The sequence below is a fragment of the Phyllosticta citribraziliensis genome (genome assembly GCF_038025025.1).
Source record: "Phyllosticta citribraziliensis strain CPC 17464 chromosome Unknown J3D65scaffold_7, whole genome shotgun sequence".
Taxonomy (NCBI): domain Eukaryota; kingdom Fungi; phylum Ascomycota; class Dothideomycetes; order Botryosphaeriales; family Phyllostictaceae; genus Phyllosticta; species Phyllosticta citribraziliensis.
In genome coordinates, this window is record NW_027117344.1 from 1,759,823 (window position 1) to 1,786,607 (window position 26,785).

The window sequence follows — 26,785 nt, forward strand, 5'->3', positions numbered from 1 at the left end:
CGTTGTCTGCATCAAACGCCTATATATGACGTGTGTACCCGTCCCGTCTGTCCTGCCTCGTCTCGTCTCGTCTCGTCGCTGTGCATCAGATGCTGGCTGGTTGGTTGGTTGCTCGGTTAGATGCACGCAGCCAGCACAGCCAGCCCTAGCCCGGCCCAGCCCGCTGGCTAGGTAGGCGCCGCCTCTCTCTCTCTCTCTCTCTCTCTTTCTTCCAGCTGCTGCCGCTTATGTTCGTGTGGGACTCATGATCTGAGGCGCCCCCCGTTTTGCTTGCTTGTTCTCAGACCGTTGGGTGCGTGTGGTCTGAGCGGTGAGATGGCGTCATGGCAATTTTGGGAGCAATGAATGGATGATGGAAGGATGGATGGATGGATCGGGAAGCAAGAGGAGAAGAGGTGGGAGAACAAGGAAGAGCTGGAGACGGGGGCCTGGGAGAGGGAAAATAGGAACAAGTCAAGAGCTACAACATTCCCACCACCTCCCCTTCCTCCTATCCACCACTAACCAGGAACCTGGCTCTGATTTGTCTCGAAACCAACCAGGCCGCGATCCCCAGAACTACACAAACCACACCACCATCACCCCCCACAACCGCCCCAGTCCACCATCCTACACGGCACTTACTTCCTACAAGCAGATACAAGCACAAGCAAGCAAGCAAGCTGGCACGCATCATCATCACCATCATCATCAGCTTGCGCCGTACATTATTATTATTATTATTATTTTTTCAGCTCGGCTCGGCTCAGCACAACCATCCATGCACATACATACATTGCCCACATACCTAGCCTACACACCCACACACTTCCCTCCCTCCCTAACTACTCGGTCGTTGAAACTCACATGAGCAGGCGAGGACGTGACATGCCTGCCACCAACTCCTGCCTACTCTACTCCTAGTCTCCCACCCATGGATCCAGCCGTCGCACACACAGAATCCCTTACACCGTACCGTGCCATGGTACTGTGTCACTTACCCGCCACGCACCCACGCACCCACGCACGCATGCATGCATGCACGCATCAAACGAGGCGGCGGCGGCGGCGGCAGACCCACCTACCCACCCACGCACCCATTTACCATGTGCGCAGGCAGCAACTAAGCGACCGACGGACGGACGGACGGACTGACTGATTGACTGACTGGCTGGCTGGCTGGCTGCAGGCACGCACGCATGTGAGTGATTAGGCACTGGGACGGGCATGCTGGGTCCTTGCTTTCTTGCTGTCTGCTGTCGCTGTTGCTGTGGCTATTGCTCGATTACGTCGGGATGGGTTGGTGGAAAGGCGGGCAACGTCCGGAAGGTAGGTGGTGGAGGGTCTGGGAGGGAGGATGAAGTCTGGAACGGCACAGCGGTATTGAAGGGGCCGTGGAGAGAGAATGAAACAAGAAACATCCGGAGGGAAGCCATCACACCTTGTGAGAACAGTCAAATGGCACATCTGATGGAGGCGCGGCCGAGCGTAGTTCCACCTGAGAAACAAACAAAATCCAGGTGCGTCAGGGAGTCGAGAACACAATTGATCCATCACCAAAGTCTGGAAAGGGAACAATCGCAATGCATGGAACAAAAGACATGCTCGTGATATTGACTCAAAATGCATCTTCTTACTCGTCATCGCCTTCGTCATCACCCAGTCCCTCACGCTCCTCAAACTTCATGAACCCATCTCTTTCAGCATCCGCGTCATCTCCCAGAATCTTCTCCCAGACAGTCCTCACACGCTCCACGGAGCCATCGTCAGATTTCAAGTCCACCGCGCCAGTCTGCGGGAAAGCCAGGACATTTGCGTATTCAGTTGCCGCGATGTCGACGTTCGCTCCACCCAAAAGAGGATTGGATTGACCACGCTGTTCAAACTTCATTGTCCAGAGGCACGACGGCATTGGGTCTTCCCCAGAGGTGCGGAGGAGTGTTTGTACGGCGGCGTCGAGGAGCTGAGAGCCGAGGGGACCGGAGGCGGAAGTAAAGCTATGGAGAACGGCTAACAGTACGCGTCAGTTGACCTGTCATTGCAAAGAGGAAATGTCAAGTATGAGAATGGGGTTGCCAATATCAGGTTGTCAGAGATTTTCTCTTCAAGGTTGTTGCAGACAATGTAGATAAGTATTCGTAGGGTGTTCATCATGTTGGCTGGAGGGTTTGTGCGTTGTCTCGACGAAGAAGAAAGGAGGACTTACTTTGACCAACTGGACACTCGCCAGTGTCACTCGAGTGAACGAGGACATATACTGGCGAGTGCTCAGACTTGCCCTCCACCACCAGACTGCCAGACGGGAAAAACACTACAGCGCCTGCAGGTGCTGGTGCTCCCTCTGCTAGGGCTGGGAAGAGCGACTGCAAGCTCGAAGAGACGACCGAAATGCTGCGAGAGCAAGACGCATCGCTCGCGACCTGCTTGACCTCGCAAGGCAAGTCTTCCTTGGATCCTACAACCCATGTCGAGGTGACTTCCTCGCCATCCTTCAGGCGTGCCGAAAGTCTCGGGTTCTGCGAGTCTTGGGTGCTGGGATCTTCAGAGGACTCGACCTTTGCGGTGTCGAGAGAGGTAATGCCTTGTCCCAGGACATATATACCTCCTCCAACTGCTTGTGCGCGGCATGCAACTTGCGAAATTTCTGCCAGGCCGCCCCACTTCGGAACAACACAGGCAAATCCCGGGCCGAAGAAGCCGATCGACCGCAGATGATGCGCTATCCTTGGCACTGCGAGCTCGGTCGTGATAATTTGGGGTTTGTCGAGCGAAAGCGTCAAGGCCAGCAACGGCGCGTGTAGATTCTGCGGTACTTTGAAGTGCTCGGCCAAAAGCTCAGAGAAGCATCTCGGCTTGAAGGTCTCCCAAACTTCACTGTTTTCGTAGTCCGCGACGAAGCGGAGAAACTTCATCAGAGTCCTTTTCGCCTTCATGTCGATGCTCTCGTCCGCAAAGATGTCTTCGCGGCCATTGGGCACTTTCTTGAGTTGACCAACAGGCTTTGACCCCTCGGTTTCCTCGTTTGACTGAGTTTCCGCGTTGGAGGACACCCACCAGCTCCCTACAGCCAGAAACTCCAACTGCTTGTAGACCTTGGACGAAACCAGGATTGGGAGTATTGCCGAACGAGTGTAGATGAGCTGCGGGGCGAGTGGAAGACTGTAGGCCCGGGAGAATCCGAGCTTCGGCTGGTCGCCAGCATCCGAGAGTTGTGGATGGACTATGGTCGCATCGTGAAATTCTGAGGAATTTGCCTTGTCTACGAGCGCGTTAGTGTTGGGCAATCAGACAAGCAGGCAGGGCGAGAAGCTCGTGCCTTGATTCAACTGCAGCACCCAGGACTCGGCTTCTTGTAGGCTGAAAGCCGCCGAAGGTCCGCCATAGTATTCATTCTTGTCGACGTGTAGCACTTTCTTGTCGGAACGGGATAGAGCTCTTCAAGTACAGCTGCGTCAGTCAGAATTTGCGTGACCAGCGGGAGGAGCGACGGCGCAGGTGGACGCTTACAGAGCCAGAAGGGACTGCTCGATGCCGGTGCCGGCAATTAGGACGTCCCACTTGGTTTCGCTGAGACTTTCCATTCTGTGTCGGCTGTTGATAGGGTTTGAGGCGGAAGGGGACGAAAGACAGGTCTCAACGAAGGCAGAGGAATGACTGAGGTGGTGGACGCGGCGCGCGACGGGCGCCAAGCAAGGAGCTCAGCTTAGTAAGCGAGTGACGTTCCCGCGAGCTAAAAAAGCGACGGGCCGCAACGGTTTCTTCCCTTCTTCTCCAACCGCGCTTTTCGTTCGTAGCGCCCTCTCCATGGGCTCTACGACACCTTTGACGACATCTTCAGTGATGTCCTCTCCGCGCGGGAGAGTTAAGAATTGTCCTGTATCTGCTGCTCTGGATTTCACCTGAAAGAAGCGGTTCGTTTGTGACGCGACATGCCTACACAGGCGCTGCTGGCCTTTGTTCCCCGGCTCCAAGGCTCCCTGAGACCACACGTTGCCCGCACCACATACTGCTTGTTTCACTCGAACGTGGTCATGTTGCAAATCTCCAAGCGATCCATTGTCGCTACGTACGCGTGTACATCGTTACTGTCTATAGACGGTTTCACTAAGTTCATGATCATCCTCCGCTTACAACTTGGCAAGGACGGCGTCGGCACCCGAGACCTATCGTCAATCAGTTTCCAGTACTCTCGAGTATTCGTTTCTTGACTCACCGTGACCTGGCCAGGGTTGGACTCGTTCTCAAAGTACGAGACGGTGCCATCCTTCTCGACGACCATGGCCCAGCGGCCGTTGCGGTCGCCCATGCCAGCTTGGTAGCCGTAGTTCTTGGAGAAGAAGGTCTTGGTGTCGGAGAGGAAGTACTGCCCGTTGTCAGTGACGTTATTCCAAAAGAGTCGGGGCTAACGTACAATGGGCTTGCCCGCGGCCTTGTTGACCTTGCCCCACGCGTTCATAACCCAGGCGTCGTTGGAAGCAATGACGACAACAAGGTCGACACCCTTGCCCTTGAGCTGGTCCAGCTTCTCAATGTAAGGAGGAAGGTGGTAGGCCTGGCAGCCAGGAGTGAAGGCACCTGGAGTCGTTCGAATCAGCTCCGTTCAAGGCTCGTGACGGCTCGAGAGTGAGCATACCGGGAACCGAGACAATGACGACCTTCTTGCCAGCGAATTCCTTGTCGGCGTCGAACTCGGCGGGCCTGCCGCAGACGGTAGGGTCGTCCTCGGTGATGGGGGCGTGCCTGTACGCCAATGTCAGTCAATGGCGGCATAGGAAGCTCAACCACAGACAAATCGGAGCTGGGTCGAGCAAGAGGAAGCTTTGGGAGGTGGATGGGAGCTTACTCAAACTTGACGCCGCTAGGGAACTTGTCGCCAGCCTTGATGGGAGCCATTGTGATGGTTGGGGAGGTGTGAGGTGGGAAATGAGGTTGGATTGAGTGGTGATGGATATCAGGAGAGAAGAAGAATGTAGAAGTAGTGAGGCGGTTGGCAGAGATGGAGAGTTTTTAGCACCGTGATCAAGGAGGGGCAGCTCGAGGCCGGCTGGATTCCAAATCACCGCAATTGGGCTGCCCCGCGAATGACGTTCACGAGTAGTGCCCGAGGTCGCTGCGTGCGTGGCCTCTTCCGCTGGTTCGCTTTCGGCTCTGTCCAAGCCCTGGGTGTCCATTGTCTACAAGCCGCGAGAGCCGCTTTGTTGGGCATTGAAGCTCGAGAAGCTTTGATTCCCCAGCGAATCTGCACGGAGGAGTGCATTTCGTTCGTCGAATGTTCCACTGCTGCTGGAGATGCAGCTGTCACCACTGCGGGGCCTCGCATGACCTCATCCGACCTCCCCTCTCCGACCCACCTGGACTGCCCTCATCCGCCTACATCGCAACGAACAATAGCCATCACCCTACATCCAAACAACCATCTGCGCAACTCAATCTACCCAGCCGACCGCAACATCCAATATCGACAGACGTACGACTGTGGCCCTCACCCGACTTCCATCGGCCCATTTCGAACCGTGGCATCGAGGTCCGCCGTTACTGAATCAACTGACTTTTAAACTCTGAATCGACAACAATTTTTCAAAAATGACAGAAAGAAGTCGTCCACATGTCACTCACAGGGTCCAACAGCTGCATCCGCGAGGCTCCGGGCCTCTCCGTTTGCTTACTTCGGACTGACCCCAAATCTTTGTAGGTTCTTGGCTCACAGGCCCCCGCAAAGGGGGTTGGAAGATACTGAACTCAGAGAGCATTTGTTCTCTCCTGTAGATGAGGCTAGGAGCGGTCACCTCCTACCACAGCCACACCTATGGAGCAGCTGTTTACCACTATGGTGGCGCTTTAGGCGCAGTCGTCTGCTACTACAGTTATGCCTAACAACTGCCATTCACGACCACAGATAGGCCCAGGGGGTATCATTGCTCTCGACACCCACTGTGCTCCTATAATCCTCCAGGGGAGCGGAGGATGATCGGATTTACCAACCACCAATCTACGCTTGGCTTACTTTTTAAAGCCGCCTACTACTCATAGAGGGCTTGGCAAGTCAATGGGCGAATCATGGCTTTTTCCTCGATATCATACGGACATTGTAGTTACCGAAAGCTTACACTCGAAGGTTCATTCCGCCTTGATTCTGTTCGAACATGTCCCGTTAGTTTCACACTCGATATGTCTTGGTTCCCGTCATGTCTCGTACTGGTCGTACCCTATTGCTGCAATACGATGTAGGTGCACGGGGGCTGGGTCTCGGAAAACAAACGATAGGACCCACTTTTTGAATATTGCGGCTCTGGGCATTTGTTCTCCTTGAAGTCAGCCTTGGACCAAATCTTTCCATGGTTTAATACCATCGTTGAGCCTGTCGCTGCGCAATAGTGGCCTTGGCGGGCCATGTCTCCTTTTGCGTTTCGCGCGAAGCCTACGTTTTTTGCTCTGATACTTTCATGCTTAACCTTTTTCTTTCTGCTTGCACCTTTTGGCAGTGCAGTCGTCGATCCCGAATATGGTCAATTGGAAGAGATAGCGACAACCTCTCGTTTCGCCATAGCGACGTTTCTCAGCGGTAACCCAGACGAAGATCAAGACGACCCGGAGAACTCGAACTTCTACTACGCAGCAACGCGGGTCTTGACGTACCAGTTGCTCCATGCAGATTCTACTCGGATCCGCAATCCTCTCATCGACTTTCTGGTTCTCACGACCAAAGAGGTTCCCGAGTCTCAGCGTGCCCGCTTGGAGGCAGATGGCGCCACAGTTGTTCCCGTCGATGACATTCCGCTTTCCTGGTGGATCAAGACCGGCGTGACGCGCTGGCGCGACCAATTCACAAAGCTGCGTCTACTTGAGATGACGCAGTATGCTCGCGTCTGCTTCCTCGACGCCGACACGCTCCTGACAGGACCCCTGGATACCGTCTTCCACGAGCCAGGCGTCTTCAATGCCTCGACCACCAACTTCAACCTCACCGCAGCCCTCAAGTCTGACGAGGCGCCTCCGCCTGCGTCCTACGTCTTTGCTGCGCGCTCGGACAATGACTTTGTCGGGCAGCGCCAACATCCCGTCCCGCCACCCTCCACAGACACCTTCTCCGCCGGCTTCTGGGTCGCAGCGCCATCTGGGCCGCTCTTCGAGCTTCTGTTGTCCGTCATGCAGCATTACCATCGCTTCGACCCGCACACCATGGAACAGAGCCTACTCAACTACGTGTTCCGCCGCGATGGCGCCATGCCCTGGACCGAGCTGGACTGGCGTTGGAGCGCGACGTGGCCGAGTGAGGCCGATTTGGCGGCGGGAGTAAAGAGCCTGCATGAGAAGCTGGGCATGAAAGGACCGCCAGAGATCTTGAGAGCGCTGTGGTTCAAGGCCAGGTCAGAGATGCATGAATTCTATAAGGAGCGGGGGTTGGAGAAATAAGCAGCCAGTGATCGGCTGCTGTAATGGACTTTATGACCGTACATTCCGTTTATTCTTTGAACATACAGGCTGTACAGAAATTTGCTCCAGAGATAGCTGCTCGCAGAACAAGTGTATTAGACGTTCCCAGTGAAACAAGTGAATGCACATCCGTCACGATAGACAAAACAAAACAGACCAATGCCAGTCAGCCCCCATCAAGACCACAATCCAAGAGAGAAGCAATGTGGGGCAAACGACCAAAAAGTCCAGGCCCCTCGTTCCCCACAGTCGGCCTGACCGACGCGCGCACAAGCGAACCACAGCGTTCGTTCACGGCATTACATCACAAGGCAGTAACACGCAGCTTCCAAAAGCGATCTGGCGCCGGCTGACTACCTACATGTAGCCTGTGCACTGAACAGTCATCTTTGCATCTCCCACGGCCGTCATCTCGACTGTCATATCAAACACCAACAAAGCGTCCATTGCCACAACCCTTTGCGTCCATCTGCTTGGCCTCGCCATTTCTCGATGCGTTGGCAAGAGTCCCTTGTATTGTTCGCACTGTTGGTCGTCACCATGTCGCTGGCTCCGCCGTTCACGCAGGAGACGGCACAGGCCAAGGTCAAGAAGGCGCAGGACCTGTGGAATACGCGGTACGGCGATACTGTTTCCTACGTTTCATTGCCTGACAACTCCAATGTCTCTTTATTCTTGCCTTCCATTTCTCGTCCCTCCGCCGCCATGCAAACAACGACACATCGACATCCCTGCCTGATCCCACTGTGTCCATTGACTCCATCTCACACATCCCAGCGACCCCTCAGCTGTCGTGCAAGCCTACACGCCCGATTCCGTCTGGCGCAACCGGTCGTCCTTTGTGCGCGGCCACGACGCCATCCACGCCTTCTTATCTGCAAAGTGGGCTCGCGAGCACAACTACCGCCTGCGCAAGGAGCTCTTCGCCTTCACCGGAAACAAGATTGCCGTGCAGTTCTGGTACGAGTATCAGGACAAGGACGACGGGATGAAGTGGAAGCGGTGCTACGGGCTGGAGGATTGGACGTTCGCGGCGGACGGGCGCATGGAAAAGCGCCAGATGAGTGGGAATGATGTCGAGATTGCGGAGGGCGAGAGGTGGTTCAAGGAGGGCGTTGACGTTAATAGTGTTAGCATTGGCGAGGAGCATTGGTGAGGATGGACGTTGTTCCAAATGCGCAAATCGCTCGCATTCATTTGCTGCGTAGAATTAGGTTGTAGATGTAGTGACTCCGTAACGCCGTACATCCGTGCAAGGGGGTATCTTGGTGACCGCTCATAAACTGTCCGGCCCAACTGAACAGAGGCTGCCTGGCTACGCCGCTGGGGGTGTATCGTGGATGACGACAATCATGAAACGGGTGTCTGTGATCACAGTGTCTCGTCAGCCACCCATGCTCCTCCGGCTCCAAATGCTTTTGGGCCAGGTGTCCCCATCAATTAGGGTGACCTACCAGGCACAATAACCAGCTCGTTCTTGCGCGTCCGTAACCGCAACAGCTTGACCTCGTCCTCCTCCTCTAGCTCGCGCACCAGTGTCCCGGCCGACAGAATGAATCCGTAAACCATCCGGGCCACGTCCTCAGCGCTCTTGATTCCGCTTTCTTTGCGCCCTCCGCTGGTGTTGGCAATGCCTCCTCCTACGGGCGTGTTTTCTGTGGTTGAAGGCGGAAGCGTTGCGTTAGGATTGGCAGCCGCATTCGAGGATGCGAAGCCAGAAGTGTGTACAATTGCGCCAGTCTCACGCTCGAGGACAAGGGTCGATTGCACGCCGGGTTTCTGGCTCAGCCGCGTGAGGAGGGACAGCGTCTCGGAGGGCTGGTGTTTGGAGCTTGGTTAGCTTTGAATATGATGACAATCGAGGTCATACTTGCCACTATTTGGGTCATTGCGGGATTTGGATTCACAAATCAGACGCGGGTCCGAAAGAAGGGAATGAAGCTTGACAATTTGTTTGTTGATTAAGTAGAGCTTCAAGCTCTGGAAGTACAACAGAAGGCGGTGAGCCGCGGTCGCGGACGCCATTCCTAATCGGGCCGTAGGGCTGAAGCGCGGGACAAAAAGTCCAGCAGTACGCGCGCGCCGAGCCTCGACAACGTCCTCCGCCAGGCACTTAAGGTGCAGATGTTGATCGGTCTCGCGCAGAATTGAGGCCTCTGATGCTGCCGGAGCAAACAAACGCTTACCGAATCAGACGAAGGAAGAGGCTTCTCGACAGCGGCTGAAAACATGGGTTCCAGCTCCAAGAAAAAGAAGGAAAAGCAAAAGGACTTTCAGAAGCCAAAGCTGAAGGTCGGCAAGGCGAAGCCGAAGGCTGATAACTTTACCGATACAAGCTTCAAGGCCAAATGTAAGTCATTCTCTCTTCTGCTGCCCGAAAAACCTTCAAACAGGCGTTCCAGCGCTTCTCCAAAAAGTCGCTTCATGGACGGGTGTGGAATTGGGATGACCCTGGAGACCATCCAATTCCGGAGAAGTGACGAAGCGAAGATCACTCAAGTTCTTCTGGGAAGATGGTGGTTAGAGACTTCCGTGAAGCCTTTACTGATTTCGGACAGCAATCGTCGTAAAAAGCCAGTCGATCCACACGACTCCGCAAGGCGTTGTAGCAGAGTGCGCTCATTATCTGGGCCTGTTGTCGCACAAGACAGACACCCAAAGGCGCGAGGCTCTGGCCTATCTGACCGGCGCCATAAACACCGCTCGCGCTCAAAATGTACCCCTCCCGCAACCAGTTTCAGTAATCATCCCAAAGGCTGGGACGCTCATCTACGACAACGCCAAATCTGTGCGAGAACAGCTGCTCAAGCTGCTCCAAGTTCTCCCTCCAAACGATGTCAAGCCGTATGTTGAGGACCTTGTTCTCCGCACGCGCGCGGGCATGACGTCTCTATCCATGGACATTCGTCTTTCCAGCCTGGACGTCCTCGACTGGCTGCTCAAAAGCCACCCGGAAGACACCGTGTCTTGTGCTGGCGGTTGGGTCCATACTCTCAAATGTTTCAACTCGACTCTTGGCTTCAGAGAGCCCGTCTCTTCGTCTGCGCCGCAAAAGTGGTCAACTGCAGCCAGCACCGTCGGCGCCTCGCACTCGGATTCTGAAAAACTCAAAAAGCTGCGTGCCCATCAGCTCACTTCCCTAGCAACCTTCTTGAGGACTGGTATTGTCGAGGACCCTGAAGAGAAGGAGCGCGCCAAGGAAGAGGCAGACCGGCTCAGACGACAGTGCTTCCCACTTCACCAAGCGTACCATCACATGCACACGCCCCAAAATGCTTTCGACCACCTCAATCTTTTTGGTGCGCCGCCGGATGAGGACAATCGCATGTATACGGATCGCCATGGCCGGCAGCGCGCCTTTGCCAAGCTGGCACGGCCGGCCCTTGAGAATGGGCTCAAGTCTGCGAAAAAGGAAGGGGGCATGGTAGGAAGGGCTGCTGCAGAAGTTGAGAAGGTCGTGCAGGAGGGCATGCACGACTTTGACGACGACGACGTCTCCGACTACGGCTTCTGATGACACGCGGGATTCACAAAGGAGAAAAGGCTTCAAACGCTGCCGCGTCCGAACGAAGTCAGCACTTGCAAATTTGATCTGTCATCACAGCAGCAATTTCCATGATCAACTTTCAAACAGTGATTTCTCGGTTCAAGACCCTTCAATCGTTCGTTCAACAGGCCGACCTTGACTCTTCGCTTCGATCTTACAACTTCCAGCCAACCAACCGAGTCGTCTTCTTTACTACCATCCAACGCCCCGGCATCCCAAAAAAGCGGCAAAATGTCGGCCTTGTCAAGCCCCTGAAAAATCTGTTCACTCTTGCCTGGAACGCGTCTCCACTCTCCACCAACAGCGTCGGACAAACGCAAAGCCCAAAACGCACAGGACGACAGATGTTCTCCCCAATCGCTTCGCGACCCGCACTGTCTTTCCTACGACCAATCCACCCATCAAATGGTGGAGCAGTCGGTTGGCAGAGAGACAAAAGAGCCAAAAAAGGTAATCCTAACTGGATAGCTGACCTACTGGAGGTCAGTCACCGCTCTCGACGTCAACCAGATTCGAACTGGCGCTCCCGAAGGAAATAGATTTCTAGTCTATCGCGATAACCACTCCGCCATGACGCCTAGTGTTGGTGTTTTGTTGCCAGAAGACCGTGATGACATTACAGCAGCACGAGGAGACAGTCAGGGGACCTGGAGAAGCCAGGGGGCGTTTTGATCCTGCTGCTCCTCTACCGACAGCAATACGCACGCATGGTATGGTTTTGGCTTAGAAGAGTTCAGTTCTTGCATTTCTTCCGCCGTACGAAATTTCCTCTGTCGTCGTGGGCGAAGTGTACGAAACTCTGCTCTGTTGGCCTTCACGGACGCGCTTTCGGTCCCTCATCGGACAAGCAAAGGGTTGGTAAATGACAGCTCAAGCTGGTACGACAATAGGAAGGAAGCCATGTGGCTATAGATGGTGAGCGGGGAGGCGGTGCCTTCTGGCATTGCTGTTTGCCAACAGAACCCGAACACTTTACACATGCAGCACCCACGACCAACAAAGCAAGCATTGCATATTCCGATGAGCAAAGTCTATCCAAGAGTTGTGACGAGGTGAGTTTCCTATATTCCTCGTCTAAATGTCTGTGCTTTTGGTCTTGCTCTTGTCTTCATGCATGTTTGACGCGGTCGCGACATTCTTTCCTCTCCAACTTCCCCATACACTAGTCGCTTCACTTGAAAGTCCCACGCATAGCCAGACGTCTTGTTCGACAAAAAGAAGAGCCCTTTGTCGCAATGTGTTGGGTTAAAGGAGTAAAAAAGCAAAAAGAAACCGCCCAACGCGAGACTCGAACTCGCAACCCTCAGATTAAAAGTCTGATGCGCTAACCGATTGCGCCAGCCGGGCTAGCTTAGGGAATAGTAGTCGCCAATTGCCATTATGGATTGCACCTTGGATCTTTCTCCGTCCGTCAGCAGCTCAGGGTCGCCCCCACAATCTGTTTGAAATAACCAGAAGCTGACTGAGCCTTCGAAGCATCCCGTCAGCTCTTCTCAGCCAACTCGAGGATGCGCGTTGCCGCAAACCTACCGCCCCAAACACCATCATCAAAAACGCCAGCCAATCACGAAGCGCTCGGACTGCACCTCAGAAGCTGCAGCGAGCGGACGACGTGTCCAATCGCAATCAGGCAAATACGCAGGCAAATACGACGCCCGGGGCAGATAAGATCGCAGGGGTGGTGGTGAGCAGCCTTGCGCAGGCGGAAATTGCGGCGACGGGAGAGCAACGGCCGGGCGAGGCGGCCTCTTGTTATCCCACCTCCTTGTCTCTGCCGCTAGGCCCAAAAAGGGAAACGTCGAGATGGATGGTTGACGATGTGCTGTGAGCGCGTGCTCCAATTGGCGGCGCGCATGCGAAAAGAAATGCTGGAGGGGAGTGTTGGGAGAGCGCTGGGTTAGGGATTTCTGCAAGCGTTTGATTGCATGTTGCCTTTTTTGGGTCGACGCAACTGACTGGCTGACTACTGACTGGTCGTGGGATCTCAAATCAGCGTGGGGTCAGCGTGAGCATGGAGCGTTGGTGGGCGGTTGGACGAGAAGCGCTGTGACAGCTGCGGCGGCGGCGGCGGGAGGACGCGGAGCGCCCGCCGTGGCCGCGCTGGCGGAGAAGGGCTATCTGCCTTGCTACACACTGTGTTGTCCCTGTGCTGAAGGTGCCTGACAGTGAGCAATACCTGGGCCAGCTCGGCAGGGGTCGATGGGATGGATGGTCCAGGGGTGCCTGACACGCGTGCGCGCGCGCTCCCGCGCCTCGTACCTGACGGCGACGAATCTGGGGTTTGCGATCGACGGGGCCCGGTTCTAGTGTCTCGGGGCATGGGCCTCCGGGCTGGGATGCTGCACGAGGACACTGTCAGGCCGTTGTGTAAATTGCTGACTTCAAGGCCACTGGCTGGTCAGGTTCGAGCTGAACGAGTAGCAGAGCTTGGACATGTGTGTGCTTGAGTTTGTTACAGCTCCTGGAAGCTGCAAGGAAAAAAAAAAAGCGTCGCAATCGTTGGACGGAATTGTTGACCTGTTTGGTGGCATCGCCGTTATTTTCCACGCTCGCGCTTAATGCGTCTGCTCGTGCTGCGCGTTCGTTGATAATCTGACGAATAGGAGCAAGTTTCAAAATCTGCGAGATGGCGTCGTCAGTGCAGTACGGTGGCGGCGGGAACCTGAAGCAAACACTGACCATCGACGGGGTCAGACGATCTTCGAGATGCGATATTGATACACTGAGCACTGACGGCGGAACAGCCCTACGACCAGAATTTTGTGAGCCTCATGACGAAGGCATCTCGTCGCTGTTGAGCCAAGGTCGATGAGTAACTCAAGAAAGCTGGACGGGCTTCTTATCTCAGCCCTTTAACTTCCAATCCCCTGGATAGTCAATATAGCCTAATTTGACATGGCCGCGTGTGAGTCAGTCAGTCAGCTTCTCAAGCCTTTAACGCAACCGTTGGACCGGTTGGTAAATGGGAAAACGTTGTCCGTTGAATGCTTGGGTCTGAGTCGGCATTTGCTTGGGAGTTGCTTTTGCTCTGCGCTCAAAATGCGCAAGTCTAGAGAAGAAGAGACGTCGTCCAAGACTTGATTGAGATCGCGACCAAAGAGGTTGAAATCTCGTTTCGCTTTCTGAAGCATTGGGCTTGAAGTTTCGTCAATTGGCCAATGAGAAGGGAGTATTCGGTGGCGACTGGATGATTTACAGGAGGGTCCCTCGCGCCCGCCGCGACATCTGGTGCGACTTGTAGGCTTGTATCATGTATGCTTAATCGATTCTCGGGAGGATTCTGGCCGTGGGCCGGCCTGGCCAAGGTGAATTCAACACCCGCTGCACTGCGCAGTACAAAAGATCTCTCGAAGAATCGAAGAACGCAGTTTGGACCGTTGACATCACCGTTCAAACAGCCATCGCTGTCGTTACAAGGAGGTTTTCAGAAGTCTGTACAATGCAAAGTGAGATGATGCCAGCGAGACTCAAAAACAAGTGATTTGCAAAACAGCGAGGGTATTCAACTAGTCTACAAATATGCTAAACAGAGGAAAGGCTTGCAAGTGGTATTGAGCTCATTGCCACAAAATAATCATGACACGGACAGCAAGAGTTGTCTTGCTCCGGGTCGACGGGCGCCGGCTGACGCAGTAAGCCTCCGCAATGGCTCCGGCAGTCATCTCGAATTACGGATGCATGATATTATGTAGAGAGACTATGCCTTAATGCGTTGCTCGACGACAGCCGGTGTCTCGAGCCGCTTCCACCTCCAACTTTGGTGATCGAGGTGCCGTTGCGGCATTCTCCACTGGCGGGATGCTCCGCAAATTCGTATCTTCGTCCATCTTCCAACTCAACGGACTAACAGGTTGATGATGCAGCGTCGCTGAGCGCTCGAGGAGCAAGGCCGTCGTTTCGGAGGATTTTGAGAAGCAACAACACAATAGCCTTGCTTCACGGTGGAAATGCTGTCGATGTGGCTCTACGATCTAGGTATTAAGCCGCAAGCGCCTGTAAGGTAGTCGAGCCTGAGACCGAGCGTGGCCGCATCAGTCGCGAACTGATGAGCGATTTCCGTAAATTTACTCGATCTCCAACAACTCTTTCAGGCGATGTATTTCGACGTGGTCCCTTCACTTGGTTAGCAGAAACCATAGACGGCCCGCAGTGCTCAAAGCATACCGGAAGTGTTTCATGCGATTACACCAGATCACCTCCTCGTTTTCGAAGAGAAATTCTCCGCCAATCTGGAGCCAGTGACCGCTTTTCATGGCCGCCTTGACGCCTTGTTTTGACACCTGCTCGTTGGCCTGGACCATTTGACCGTAAATCCACTTTGGAATTGAAATGTCTTTCATGTAGTCTGGTCGCTTGTTTCCAAAGTCCATAGTCCAGGACATGCCAAGCGCGTGGTACAGCGCTCGTGTGGGGTCGGCATATATGGGAAAAGGACAACCAGTGTACTCTTTGTACGGGGTAATCATATTCGTACCTCCACAGCCGATGACGGTGATTGATGTCGGAATCGGCATAGTGAAGTATGACTGTGGAGTAATGGTTTTGGTCAAGGCTTTCAAATAGGCTTGACATGCCTTGTCAGAGTTAGAAGATGCATGAATGGAGTCAGAGAGGGCCAACCCACACCGCAGTAGAAATGTCGTACGAATATAATCAATTGTCTTTCACCTATTGCTGTAGGTCCACTCCAAAGGCTTCCAAATGATCTGGGCTTGTTGTCTTTGTCGTATACGGGAATCTGGCTAACGGTTTCGAGAAAGCTCCGGCCAGGACAGTCAACGGACACGTTTACGTCTTCGCGAAATTTGTTGAAGTAGTCGTCATAGTCAAACTCTTGCGTGTTCTCCTCAAACCGGACGTGATTGTGACCATTACACTCATTCGATCGACAACTCGGATGGCTAGTTGGCGCGGTACTGTGGGTGTCGTTCGAGTCCCGTCCTGAACTTGAAGGAGGTTCGAGCAAATCCGAGCTGTCGTCAGAGAGTGGCATCACATGGCGGTAGCGATGGTGGAAGAATTCCATGTCGGATGAAGACGATGAGGACCACCGCGACACGGGTGTCATCGCGGACCGCCCGATGGAGGTTTGATGGATGGGCGAAGGGTGCTTTGAGAGGGCGCCGCAGCGGTTGCGGCTATGGAATATGATAAGACTTGGGGATATTATCCGTCAAGAGTCATCCTGGTAAGCGCAAGAGGGGATAGATGAGGGGAACGTGCACATGGGAGAGCGAGGAGCGGTTGGACAAGGCGGCGGGTGGAATTTGCCCAGAATTGAATGATCCCAGCAGCCTAGGACACAGATCCCAGCAACCAGGGCGTTTCTTGCTCGGGAATGTCATAAGCAATACACGGCAGCAGACCTGAGAGAGGGCTGGCCGGGAGGCGCGGCGGCGGCGCTGCCGTCGTCGTGGCCGTGTCACCGCAAAAAGTCGTCTTCTGCAGCTCGCCACGCAACATCGGGCCCTCCGACATGGCGCGTTTTCTACATGCGGCTGAGGGGCCAGTCAGATTGAGCGCCGGACTTCCAGTCTCAGAAAGGTTGCACTGTAATCGGAAGGCAAGCAAGGGCACACAGAGTTGGCCCTGACCAAGCCCGCGGCTCTCGGTGTTCGCGGTCTGGAGGAGAGGGTTGCTCTGTTTCAACGACCGCTCGGCAGGGTGATTGTCGCAGAGCAGCCACAAGGACGAGCCTTAGCATCGGACAGTCTCTAGGATGGTCCCGGGGCGAGTAGAGTTGCTGCGCCTGGCGTGCAGCAGGGCCGTCAATGACAGCCGGCGGAGCACTGTGGCACCCCGCATGGAGAGGAGAGCAAAGGCCGGCGACACACACGAGAGCGCAGGGACGTTGCATCGGTCGATGGACGGTGGATGGCACATGAGGTTGTGGTGCGGGACAAGGAGCAGCCGGCAGATCCGCCCACGTCCCGCTGGGTCCCCGTCCCCGTCCCCGCCGTCGAAATGTGTCCGAACTTACGTCATGCCCATCCATCCCATCGCGACCCCCGATCCCAATCGCGCTTCACTTCATTCGTCCCTTAACCTTTGACTTTGTGCCTCCGCAATCTGATCCGTTCTCGCGGTCCCTCGTCCAGATTGCCAACCCTGCCCAGCTCAGGTACCGTTTTGTCGACGACGCCAGCGGCAGTCGCCCGCAGCCGCCGTCAATACCAACGAGGCTGCAGACACGACATGCAGTCGCCGCCATTAGTAGAGCTGCCCACAGTGGTCGAAATCCAATCATCGTCGTCACAGCGCTTCGGCTGCCCCGCTGATTACTTTCCATTGCAGTTCCAATGTCCAAGCAACAACAGCCGACGAAAAATACCCTGCCGTTGTCATGACAAAAATCGGGAGCCAAAACCTGGATGGCCGTCGTATAGCCGGAAATGCTACTGGTCTCTGTAGTTCCCGGACTCAACACCTGAGCCGCTTCGGATTCTCACTGCCACATCTCTCCTCTCCAAGGCCAAGCACAGGAAGCCTCCCTTTTCGCAACACAGGCAGTGTACCGAGCTTCGTGTTTCCAAACAACCTAGCAAAAGTCAACGGATAGATATCCAGCGGCTGATCCCACGCCCATGACCCTGCCGGCCTCCAACACTCCTCAGTCCGCCCTGCCCCCAAGGCTCCGATCGAGCATGAGTGGAATTCCACACGGTTTGCTGGGTTGTGGATCACCACGGCAAATTGGAGACTGCGCTGCTGCGCAATTTTCTCTCCAAAAGCTGTTCAAACACAGCAACCGAGAGCGTCGCGCGACTCGCAGTCAAGCCATTCAATTGCAACCATGGACAAAAACGTCATTTTACGATCTTGCTGCCAACCTATGATCCTCTTGGAATACGGGAGGACATGCAAGATAGACGTTACGTCCAGCCGTGAGTGGATTACGCCTCCTTGCCAGGATCTAGCCGTTGGTATCCGCGTCCGCGAGTTCCTCTTGTCCAGACTATCCCTGCTGCGAACATCTCAAAAATGGAAGACGCGAGCGAGCGCGAGACTCACAGGTTGCAGTGTGGCTTGTGGCAGACCATTTCGTTTGGCCTTGCTTTTGCGCCTGGAGGACCGACGCATTGACTCTTAGCTGGTCAACACCTCGACGCTCAAGATGCTTGCAAAGCCAGCGCTGACCAAACACGGCCTTTGAGTTTGCACAGCACTCAAGTTACGCAAAGGCCGGGTGAGTATCTCAGTGTCCATGCCAGTTATTTTCGTTTTTTAAATCCGTCATTCCCGGGCGGAACCAGTCCAGCCGCCTCAGGCATAAGAGGTGTTGTACATTTCAGAGTTTCGGAGCATGTCCCCAACAGAATTCGGTTAGTCTCCCCCTTCGAACGCGTCAGTCCATCATCCGAACTTGAACAGGCCAGTTTGCGATGGGTCAATCGAGCACACCCTACATGCTGACTCCATGGCGTAGCAATTATCCGATGGAACAGTCTGGAGATCAGCGACTACAGTGCACCCACATCCTCGACTCTCATGAACGACACGGTTGCGCGGTTGTGATACGTTCATTTTCTCAACCATTCCAGTCTATTTGTTTCTATTTTCCCGGTCTACCTGGACGTCAGACCCGCGATCCAAACCAGGCACAACACATCGCACACCTACGCCACAAGTTTCGTGCCATTTTCCTTTGTGGCGAAATCAAAGAGACCTTGCAAAAGACTCTGTTCGCCGTCTGCAAGCGGCCATCGGACAAAAACTCCCGGCTTACCCCACGGAGCATCCAACACAACCGCTTTCCCTGGCTTGTAGAGAGCACCTGTCCAAAGGTGCTTGAATCTGACGCCGCTGTCAACCTGAGCGCCTACGCTGTTGAGCTCGACCTCTGGCAACTGGACGGACAGCTTTTGATCTGTCACGTTGTAGACGGGTGCAATCAACAGCGCCTCGCCAAACCAGAACACCTCATCCACAACAGCCGAAGCGACTGTGCCGTTGTTGCTGTAAACCACTGGATGTCTCTGCAGCGGCCATCCCTTCTCCTGATACTCTTCCATCAGAGCCTTGCGGTAGTCCTTCAGGCTGCGGAACAGGCGCGAGTTGTACGCATGATACGCTAATGTTGTCGAGTTGGTGTAGGTCTGCGCGTTGACTGATGGAATGTTGCCCTCGTGGGTACGGAACGCCGCACCACTAAAGGCACCGAGCTCACCCCAGCGTCCAAGAAGCGCCGCCGTCCGCGTGATGTTGTACACCGGCGACAAGGTGTTGGTGTATCCGCCAACGTCACTGTGCGAGTGGCCCCAGCCGCTGAAGCCTACGTGAAGAGTCGCGCTGACCGACGACCTCATTCCATCTTCGCGCGTTGCGTCGATATTTTGATCTCCAACCCAAAACAAGTTGGTGTAGGGAGCGCTCCAAGTGGATGCGCTCCTGTGGAATCCAACGGTATCGTTCGCCCGACCGACCTCTTCGGTGGCCTCTCGCAAAAGGCGAGCCCACTCTCCTGGATACGCATTGTGGAAGACACGGGGATCCACGTTGCCAGAGGAGATGGACACGGAGTCGTCGACAGCCAAGTACTCGCCAAAATCTTGCATGGCACCCGAAATGGGCACGCTGTAGTACTGTTCCTTGAACAAGTCCTTGAACCACTGGACAGTGGTCTCGTTTGAAATATCCAAAAGACCGGCATCGATGCCCGGACCGCTGGTTACTGTCCATGGAGTGTCGTCGCCGGTCGTCGCATTGAGGACAAAACGCCCCCCAGCCTTGGCCTCATCGTAGAAGGATCTTGTGTACCCGGTGCTCTTGCTGCTGACATTTGCCAGGAAAGTGTTGACGTAGCTCATGGTCCGGACTCCGTACGTGTCCCAGAGATGCGGCACCCAGTCACTCCACGTAGGATACAGTTCTTGATCGGCTTCCCAGTTCCACCAGAGCCTGCTCAGAGAAATGTTGAAGGCCCCCGATTGGAGGCGGGTTCCAGACCAGTCCTGTAGCCAGACAGCAACGAGCGGCAGGCTCGCATTCTTGGCCGCCTTCACGATACCTTCGACCTTCTCTTGCCCGCCTTGGATACCCAGGATCGCGCCGTCGTGTACCCAGTCTGGCAGACGGGGCTGGCGTCCGGTAATGCTGGTGAGAGCTCCCACAGCCTCAAGCAGCGGGTTACCCTTCTCAACCTTGCCAACGAAGCCTTCGACCGTCGGACCTTCGTACACAACCTCAATCGTTGCTCCAGCGGTCGCCGAAAGGTCGCCGTCCTGGTTCTCCCCAGCCACCGCGGCGGCGGCCGTGTCTTTCAGCGTCCTCGCCGGCTTCTGGCTCGCCAAATCCACAACCGCGAACGCACTGCCGCTCAGCACCCACAGGCGTCCGAGGCTGCTAACCCACGTGCCGACTGCCGTGTAGGCCGTCAGCGCGGAGCCTCCTGCAAAAGTGCCCGCGACGGAGGGGTTGCCATTCAAATAGTTGGAAACGAGGTCAGTACCGCGTCCGACGCCGCCTTCACGGCTCCAGACCGGAATGAGGCGCCCACGCAGATTTCCGAGCGATGGCTGCGCACCGAGACCGTAGAAAGCTTCATCCGAGGGGGATGCGAGGGCGATGTGAGTGTTGACGTTGAGCGGCTGGTCTGTGGAGTTTGAAGAGGCGGAAATAGAAGCATTGAAAGCAACAACGCCCGAGGGCGAGGAATCCGAGGGCGCCAGAGACAGCGTCCAGACGTAGGACTGGCAGTGGGCTGCCGTGTCCTCAAAATGGCCGGAAAGGCTGATCTGGTTCGATGCGGCCTGGGTGGTGCTGGTCAAGACGGGCGAGGTGCAGGGAGCCGAGAGCAGAGTTGCGTCGATTTCAAAGTTTCCAGACGAGTCGGTGATGTTGGCTTGGCCGGTAGACACGGTGATGAAGGGGCGGTCCGACGGTGCTGCGAGGCAATTGTCAGCCAGCTGTCATTGACATGCCAAATATTGCAGCCTTCTCAGAAGAAGCAGAGAGCAACAACGCCAAAACACTCCACCTGTACCGGTGCAATATTACTCACTTTTCCACACCTCGGCTCCGCCGCTCGTGAGCACCTCGAAGGACGGCGCGCTCTTGTTGACGCTCACACGAAAGTCGCCCAAGCTGTAGTCCTGAACAGTGCCGGTCGAATTGGTGGTGGCATTGGTCGAAGTCAAGGCCGCCGCCGCCGAGCGCACCCATGACTGCGCGGCCGCTGCCAGCACAGCTTGATACGGTAGCACCATGGCTATCCCCAAGGCAGCAAAAAAACGAAGCCAAAAAGGAACGACAGTAGTAGTGGTGGGCGACGCGACACGCATGCACAGCCAGGCCAAAAAAATTGACTCAGCAGCAGGGAAACAAGGTGCGGCTCAAACAAAGAGTCCTTTTCCAGAAAAGAGCCGCATCGATCGAGTTAATATGTACCTGGACCAATGTATGTCGTTTTCTTTTCCCCGCCGGCCGGCGGCGCCTCGCCTCGGTAATAATCTACAGAAAAGTAGGCATCTATCCGTACGAGGTGACGACTGACGAGCGACAAGCCCCAAGCGACCGACCGACCGACCGCTCTCTTCATTCCGGGCCTTCATTGCGTGCTTCGCTCCGACGACCAACGAAGCACGCCATACGTACATGCATGGTACCTACTTATCCATTACTCGGCAGCGCCCGCGGGCCCGCAGCAGATGATTAACTAGGTACCGCTACTCTACTCCTGCAGTCGAACATACCGCGGGAACACTCAATTAATTCGGTCAAGGCAGCCTCGCTCGCTCGCTTTCATGTCCCCCCGCCCGCAGTTAGTTAACAAACAGACTAACCCCAGGACTACGCCGAATGGGCCCGGGAAACCATCATCCGTCGCAGGCGAGTAGTAGTGGGTGGTGGTACCAAACGAGTTGCCTATCTCGTCGTATGGCCCGGCCCGATGACGAATGACGTCATTGTTGCTGCTCTTGACGACTTCCTTGCCTGGTTGATCTCCACCGTCTGTCTGTCGTGATTCGATGAGGCTTCTGGTGTGCTACTGTGTTTTGCCAGATTACATTACCTTGGCATCCCAAGTTGGTCAGCGCCACCATTGACTGATGGCGCCCACGTTAGAGGGTGACACGGGATGCTGGCATTGGATGAGAGGAGGTGAGATGAGATGGATTGCTGTTGCTGCGAGTCAGAGCGGCGGGGTGCTTTTCTTGTTGTGGGGGCCGTTGGTGTCGCCCTCTTTATAGGCGTGAGGATGAAGGAACGGAACGAAATTCAACTTTGATGCATTCGTCCAGAGAGAGAAAGAGGGAATGCGTACGGACGACTCCATTATTCCTTCTACTAGAGCAATATTCAAGCTCATCCAGAGACGGGGCACTCAATCTCTCATCCTCTGCACAAGACAGACAACAACCAGCAAAATCGTGAGATCGGCGGTGGCAGCAGCAGCAACAGCTGCGTGAACCACGAACACAAAATTCAAAAGCGTTGAATTTCAAACGTGCAACACACAAAAGCAACCATATGTCCGCTGCTTCATCCATCTAGGTACATGAGTTTGGCAACAATCTTTCAATCTATGAATCAATCTATCGGTCCCATGCACACACGCATCATGAAGAATGACGACCAGCCAAACCAGTTATACCCAAAAGAGAAAAAAGCCAGGAAAGAAAGAAAGAAAGAGAGAGTCGTCCGAGGTCTACTACTGCTACTACCCCCACCACCCTACATGATTGCAGACAAAACAACGTGAATGCTCCCCCGCCCGCCCGTACATCCATCCATCTAATGTCTAGCGCCGGCGAAGGAGAGCAAGGTCTAATTAGCGGGAAAGGAAAGAATGGAAAGGTAAGGAAATGGACGTGACACTATGTATAGAAACCGCGCGTGAAAAAAGAAGAAACCAACAAAGTACTTTTCGTCATGCCAACCAACATGTCCCATCTATACTTCAACCAAGCAAGACGCGGACGACGACGATGGCAAGGTGCTTAAGCATCGTCGTCACTGTCGGGCGGGTGCGGGGTGCCCTTGGGGCTGTTGAGCCACTCGATATGGCGCAGCCTGCGGCGGACCTCGCGCTCCTTCTGCTGGGCACGGGTGAGCTTCTTCTTCTTCTTGGCCTTGAACTTGAGCTCGCCGCCGGCGTTCTCAGCCTCCGAGTTGACGGCGGATGCGGCGGCGCTGCTCGCGGCGGTGCTGGCTGCCGCGCTGGCGGCCGCACTGCCCTCGGGCGTGCCCTCGAAGCGCGACGCGTCGACGGCGTTGTTGAGCTTGGACACGACGCGTCCGTCGGCGACGTGCCACTGCTCGGGGCACAGCGCGCCAACGAACTCTTCGTTGTGAGAAATCATGACGACACCACCCTTGAAGTCGCGGATGGCAGCTGCGAGACCGCCCATCGAGTCGCGGTCCAAGAAGTTAGTCGGCTCGTCGAGGACGAGAATGTGCGGGTTGTTCCACATCTGAGAAAACGTCAGTCGGATCATCATGGCATTCACATGGGTTGAATAAACTTACCGCGCCAGCGATAACGACCTTGACCTTCTGACCTCCAGAAAGACCGCCGATCTCATTGTGGTTCGCAATCTCGGGGTCAAGACCAAGATCATCAAAGTGCTGGGAAATGACCTTGGGCTCGAGCTGTCTGTAACCAAGACCCTCACGCGAGGACTCGTGGTCGTCAAACTCCTGGACCAGCTTTTGGAAACCCAGCTCGAGCAGCGTCTCGCGAGAAATCATCGTGTTGTACTTGGGCAACCAACCGACCCACTTGACCTCGTACTGGAAACTCTTCTTCCACTTCTGACGACCAATCAGAGCCTCGATATTTCTGGAGCCCTTGCCGTCTCCAATATCGATTGGCTTGGCCATCTGTGCCTTGTCCTCTTCGGTCATGATGCGAGTCTGCTTCATAAACACTTCGCGGTCGTCACCGTTGGCGTAACGCCACTGCAGATACTGGTTGGGTGTCTTCTCCATGTGCATCTCGACGTGCTCCAGGGCGTGCTGCTTGATGTATCCAATACGCAGGTTGGGGTGCTTCTCGACCCGGCCTTGCTGGGGAATGACCTCGCCCGTGAGAATCTTGATGAGCGTGGATTTACCAGCACCGTTGGCGCCAATAATGGCCACACGAGAGGAGAGCGTGAGGGAACAGGTGACATCGTGAAGAGATGGCTTAGTAGAGCCCGGGTACGTGTAAGTGCAGTTGCTCATGCGGAGAATGGCACGCGTGTTGGACTTGACACCAGTCAAGATACCTGGAGGCGGGAACTTGAATTGAACCTGCAGGTTGGAAAGCGTGTAGTAGCTCTTGGCCTCGGGCTTCTGCTTGACAAACTCGGCCAAGTTGCCCTTGTAGCAGACGAGCTTCTTGTTCTCGTAGTGGTAAATGTCGGTACACACTGCGTCCAGGAAACTCGAGTCGTGGGATACGATCAAGCTGGTAATCTCGGTGTGGCTCCTGAGATACTCCTCGACCCAGGCGATGTTTGCAACGTCCAAGTGGTTAGTCGGTTCGTCAAGCAAGAAGACGTCGGCGCGCATCAACATGGCACGAGCAAGAGCGAGCTTCATCTTCCAACCACCAGAGAGAGAGCCGACCTTTTCAAATTGGCGACCTTCGGGGCCAGCTGTGAAACCGACTTCCTCGAGAACTTGGGAGATGCGCTCCCTACTCTCGTCCTGGAATCTGGGGTCGTTGGAAATGTACTCCAGGATGCTCAAGTCGGCATCCTCGCCCTGGTTGTGCTCGACGAAGCAAGTCCTGACCTCGTCTTGGGGAGGGAAACCTTCAAGCTTGCCTTCGGCGATACTCCTCATCAAGGTGGACTTTCCAGCACCGTTGCGACCACAGAGACCGTAGCGATGTCCCTTCAAGAGGCGGAGGTTGGTGTGGGAAAGGAGAAGCATACCACCGTATCCAAGAGAAAATGTGGCGTTGACGATTTCGGTCTCGCCATCATCCTCCTGGACAGGCTTTCCAAACTTGCGCTCATCTTCCTCGACAAAATGTTGGTGGACGGATTCGGCAATGGGCGAGGCAGCGCCCTCCTTGACGAGCTGCCGGATGTAGGGCTCAATGTTGCTGACGACGCGCTCAAGCGCACGCTGGTTGACGTCCTCAGCAACAATTGCTGAAACGTAGGCGCGAACAAACTTCCAAGTATCGCTGTCCCCGGGGTAGTTGAGAAGACCACCGTTTGCGCCAACCGCCTTGTCCAGAACAGCACCAGCATCCTCAGCCTCGGTGTGTCCGGCAGTTCCATTTGCGGTGTTGTCGCTGTCCTCTCCCATTGCGTGACTAATCGTGGCCACGGCACGGGACGCAATTTCACGGACTTCTGGGAGAGAGGCGCGGTTCTTGACACCCTCAACACCAGGCTTGAGCTTGGGCAAGAAAGTCCTGGCCTCGACTGGGTCATGGACAAGCTTGGTCAAGTTCTCAACAACAACGCAAGTTTGGCGCAACACTTCCTGGCTGGTGGTGGGGTTGTTGAGGGCACGCTCCAGTGGAGGAGTAAGGAGCGCAAGCACAGGCGAAGTAACAATAGCGACAAAGGTGGTCATGGACAAGGCGTGAATGGCCTTGAACAGATTCTCCGTCGCAGGATTTTCCATGTACTTGAGCAAAAGAGGGATCTTGGGGCCGACGTCGTCGTTCTGGAGCAGAGTCGTGAGGGAGGCCATGGCCTTGTTGGCTTGTTTCGAAACTTCGGACTTGAGGTCGTGCATGCCCTCCTCCACAATTGGGATGAGACCAGCCAACTTTTTGCCCATGGCTTCGCGCAAAATGTCCTTTTCCTTCTCGGCTTCGAGGCTCTCCATTCCCATCTTGGCCTTATCAGCCATCTTGGTCAGCAGCACGTAGGCGCCGACAGCACCCTGCCACTTTCCAGACCGCTTTGCGAGATAGTTGGAGAGCACTGGGAGTAGGCCGTATACGTAGGTCTCTGCCTTGAGACTGGCGAACATGGTGTCCAGGGCGTACTGCGCACCATCCCTGATTGAGGAGTTTTTGTCCGCGAGCGCGTCCAGGCAAAGAGGGATGATGTTTTCCTCCTGCAGAAGAAGGACGACTTCGTTGATGGGCTCTGAAGGGGGAAGCCTCTCGATTGTGGCGCCGATGGCGAACATGGCACCCTCCCTTCTAGCGACATCCTTCTTGTTGACAGCCGCCTTCTTGACCTCGTCGAGTATGCCATAACCCTTGAGTCCGCGGAAACCGACCGAGTTCTGCAGGAGGGTGCACAGCGCGTAGGCGGCGTCGAGCGAGGCCTGCGAGGTCTTGCTGGCGAAGATTGTGTTGAGGATTGCAGAAACTTCATCGGCGGTGGGCGGGACGGCGGAGGACGGGTCGGCGACCTTGGGGACGATGGTGGCAGAGGCCATGGGAGGAGATTCTTGGTGGGGCATTCCTGGGTATCAGTCTAAAATTTTGATTTTATTCTTGTAGGGCGAAAAGACGGGCTTCGGCTCCTGTTGTCGTTCTGCTCGGCAGCAAAGGCTGAAGTCGGGCGCGGGCGCAAAGGCGGACGAGGGGGCGAGTGCGACGAAAAGCACTCGAAGCGCAGGAGCAGCGCCGAAGCAGAGGAGCAGAGAGGCGGATACAAAGGCCCGCGAGGTGGAGTGGAGAGTTCCCAAACAAAAAAGAAGCGTGAAGAGAAAGGGTGAAAAGGTGGGCGGGAGGGCGACGGAATTTCTTTAGGCTGCGGCGGCGACCAGGCCCCAAAAAAGCGGACCAAAGCCAAATCGCTCTTCTTGCACGTGCAGGGATCTGGGCTGAGCCTGGGCTGGCGTCCGGTAGGGCTGAACCGAAGAGCTGAGCTGCCGCCGTCGCTGTCAAGGCCGCGGCCACGCCGACTCAACATTTCA

At 55.2% G+C, this 26,785-nt stretch overlaps 10 protein-coding genes and 2 non-coding genes across 12 annotated transcripts; 4 read left to right on the top strand and 8 right to left on the bottom strand.

Moving 5' to 3' along the window:
* Nucleotides 1–1,213: 1,213 nt before the first annotated feature.
* J3D65DRAFT_628197 (rab geranylgeranyl transferase escort protein-like protein) lies at nucleotides 1,214–3,621 on the bottom strand. Its single transcript, XM_066800612.1, has 4 exons — nucleotides 3,487–3,621; nucleotides 3,296–3,414; nucleotides 2,186–3,238; nucleotides 1,214–1,989 (listed from the first exon to the last, which is right to left on the bottom strand). The coding sequence occupies exons 1-4, from the start codon at nucleotides 3,558–3,560 to the stop codon at nucleotides 1,613–1,615; spliced, it is 1,623 nt and encodes a 540-aa protein (XP_066654736.1). The 5' UTR covers nucleotides 3,561–3,621; the 3' UTR covers nucleotides 1,214–1,612.
* Nucleotides 3,622–4,012: 391 nt separating this feature from the next.
* On the bottom strand, nucleotides 4,013–5,254 carry J3D65DRAFT_628201 (AhpC/TSA family protein-like protein). The gene is made up of 5 exons (XM_066800613.1): nucleotides 4,823–5,254; nucleotides 4,613–4,719; nucleotides 4,391–4,554; nucleotides 4,193–4,342; nucleotides 4,013–4,142 (listed from the first exon to the last, which is right to left on the bottom strand). The coding sequence occupies exons 1-5, from the start codon at nucleotides 4,870–4,872 to the stop codon at nucleotides 4,107–4,109; spliced, it is 507 nt and encodes a 168-aa protein (XP_066654737.1). The 5' UTR covers nucleotides 4,873–5,254; the 3' UTR covers nucleotides 4,013–4,106.
* On the top strand, nucleotides 4,978–5,815 carry J3D65DRAFT_413641 (uncharacterized protein). Its single transcript, XM_066796025.1, has 2 exons — nucleotides 4,978–5,667; nucleotides 5,727–5,815. The coding sequence occupies exon 1, from the start codon at nucleotides 5,061–5,063 to the stop codon at nucleotides 5,532–5,534; it is 474 nt and encodes a 157-aa protein (XP_066654738.1). The 5' UTR covers nucleotides 4,978–5,060; the 3' UTR covers nucleotides 5,535–5,667; nucleotides 5,727–5,815.
* Nucleotides 5,816–6,164: 349 nt separating this feature from the next.
* Nucleotides 6,165–7,392, top strand: J3D65DRAFT_646459 (glycosyltransferase family 8 protein; the record flags this gene model as incomplete). The annotated part of the gene is made up of 2 exons (XM_066802278.1): nucleotides 6,165–6,207; nucleotides 6,467–7,392. 2 exons carry the CDS (start codon nucleotides 6,165–6,167, stop codon nucleotides 7,390–7,392), a joined length of 969 nt encoding a protein of 322 aa, XP_066654739.1.
* Nucleotides 7,393–7,814: 422 nt separating this feature from the next.
* On the top strand, nucleotides 7,815–8,752 carry J3D65DRAFT_628211 (uncharacterized protein). The gene is made up of 2 exons (XM_066800614.1): nucleotides 7,815–8,030; nucleotides 8,191–8,752. The coding sequence occupies exons 1-2, from the start codon at nucleotides 7,906–7,908 to the stop codon at nucleotides 8,567–8,569; spliced, it is 504 nt and encodes a 167-aa protein (XP_066654740.1). The 5' UTR covers nucleotides 7,815–7,905; the 3' UTR covers nucleotides 8,570–8,752.
* Nucleotides 8,753–8,802: 50 nt separating this feature from the next.
* Nucleotides 8,803–9,356, bottom strand: J3D65DRAFT_628213 (uncharacterized protein). The gene is made up of 2 exons (XM_066800615.1): nucleotides 9,288–9,356; nucleotides 8,803–9,231 (listed from the first exon to the last, which is right to left on the bottom strand). The coding sequence occupies exons 1-2, from the start codon at nucleotides 9,300–9,302 to the stop codon at nucleotides 8,854–8,856; spliced, it is 393 nt and encodes a 130-aa protein (XP_066654741.1). The 5' UTR covers nucleotides 9,303–9,356; the 3' UTR covers nucleotides 8,803–8,853.
* A 159-nt stretch (nucleotides 9,357–9,515) lies between these two features.
* J3D65DRAFT_413688 (Rix1 complex component) lies at nucleotides 9,516–11,400 on the top strand. The gene is made up of 2 exons (XM_066796026.1): nucleotides 9,516–9,763; nucleotides 9,972–11,400. Exons 1-2 carry the CDS (start codon nucleotides 9,643–9,645, stop codon nucleotides 10,925–10,927), a joined length of 1,077 nt encoding a protein of 358 aa, XP_066654742.1. The 5' UTR covers nucleotides 9,516–9,642; the 3' UTR covers nucleotides 10,928–11,400.
* A 57-nt stretch (nucleotides 11,401–11,457) lies between these two features.
* J3D65DRAFT_t86 lies at nucleotides 11,458–11,538 on the bottom strand. Its single transcript has one exon. It is a non-coding gene; the product is annotated as a tRNA-Ser (tRNA).
* Nucleotides 11,539–12,233: 695 nt separating this feature from the next.
* J3D65DRAFT_t85 lies at nucleotides 12,234–12,307 on the bottom strand. The gene has a single exon. It is a non-coding gene; the product is annotated as a tRNA-Lys (tRNA).
* Nucleotides 12,308–15,024: 2,717 nt separating this feature from the next.
* Nucleotides 15,025–16,028, bottom strand: J3D65DRAFT_668739 (AhpC/TSA antioxidant enzyme-domain-containing protein; the record flags this gene model as incomplete). Its single annotated transcript, XM_066803135.1, has 3 exons — nucleotides 15,025–15,073; nucleotides 15,125–15,534; nucleotides 15,606–16,028. 3 exons carry the CDS (start codon nucleotides 16,026–16,028, stop codon nucleotides 15,025–15,027), a joined length of 882 nt encoding a protein of 293 aa, XP_066654743.1.
* Nucleotides 16,029–18,576: 2,548 nt separating this feature from the next.
* J3D65DRAFT_668740 (glycosyl hydrolases family 31-domain-containing protein) lies at nucleotides 18,577–21,165 on the bottom strand (the record flags this gene model as incomplete). The annotated part of the gene is made up of 2 exons (XM_066803136.1): nucleotides 18,577–20,843; nucleotides 20,961–21,165. The coding sequence occupies 2 exons, from the start codon at nucleotides 21,163–21,165 to the stop codon at nucleotides 18,577–18,579; spliced, it is 2,472 nt and encodes an 823-aa protein (XP_066654744.1).
* A 1,509-nt stretch (nucleotides 21,166–22,674) lies between these two features.
* On the bottom strand, nucleotides 22,675–26,619 carry J3D65DRAFT_413783 (P-loop containing nucleoside triphosphate hydrolase protein). Its single transcript, XM_066796027.1, has 2 exons — nucleotides 23,429–26,619; nucleotides 22,675–23,373 (listed from the first exon to the last, which is right to left on the bottom strand). The coding sequence occupies exons 1-2, from the start codon at nucleotides 26,324–26,326 to the stop codon at nucleotides 22,900–22,902; spliced, it is 3,372 nt and encodes a 1,123-aa protein (XP_066654745.1). The 5' UTR covers nucleotides 26,327–26,619; the 3' UTR covers nucleotides 22,675–22,899.
* Between the last annotated feature and the right edge of the window lie 166 nt (nucleotides 26,620–26,785).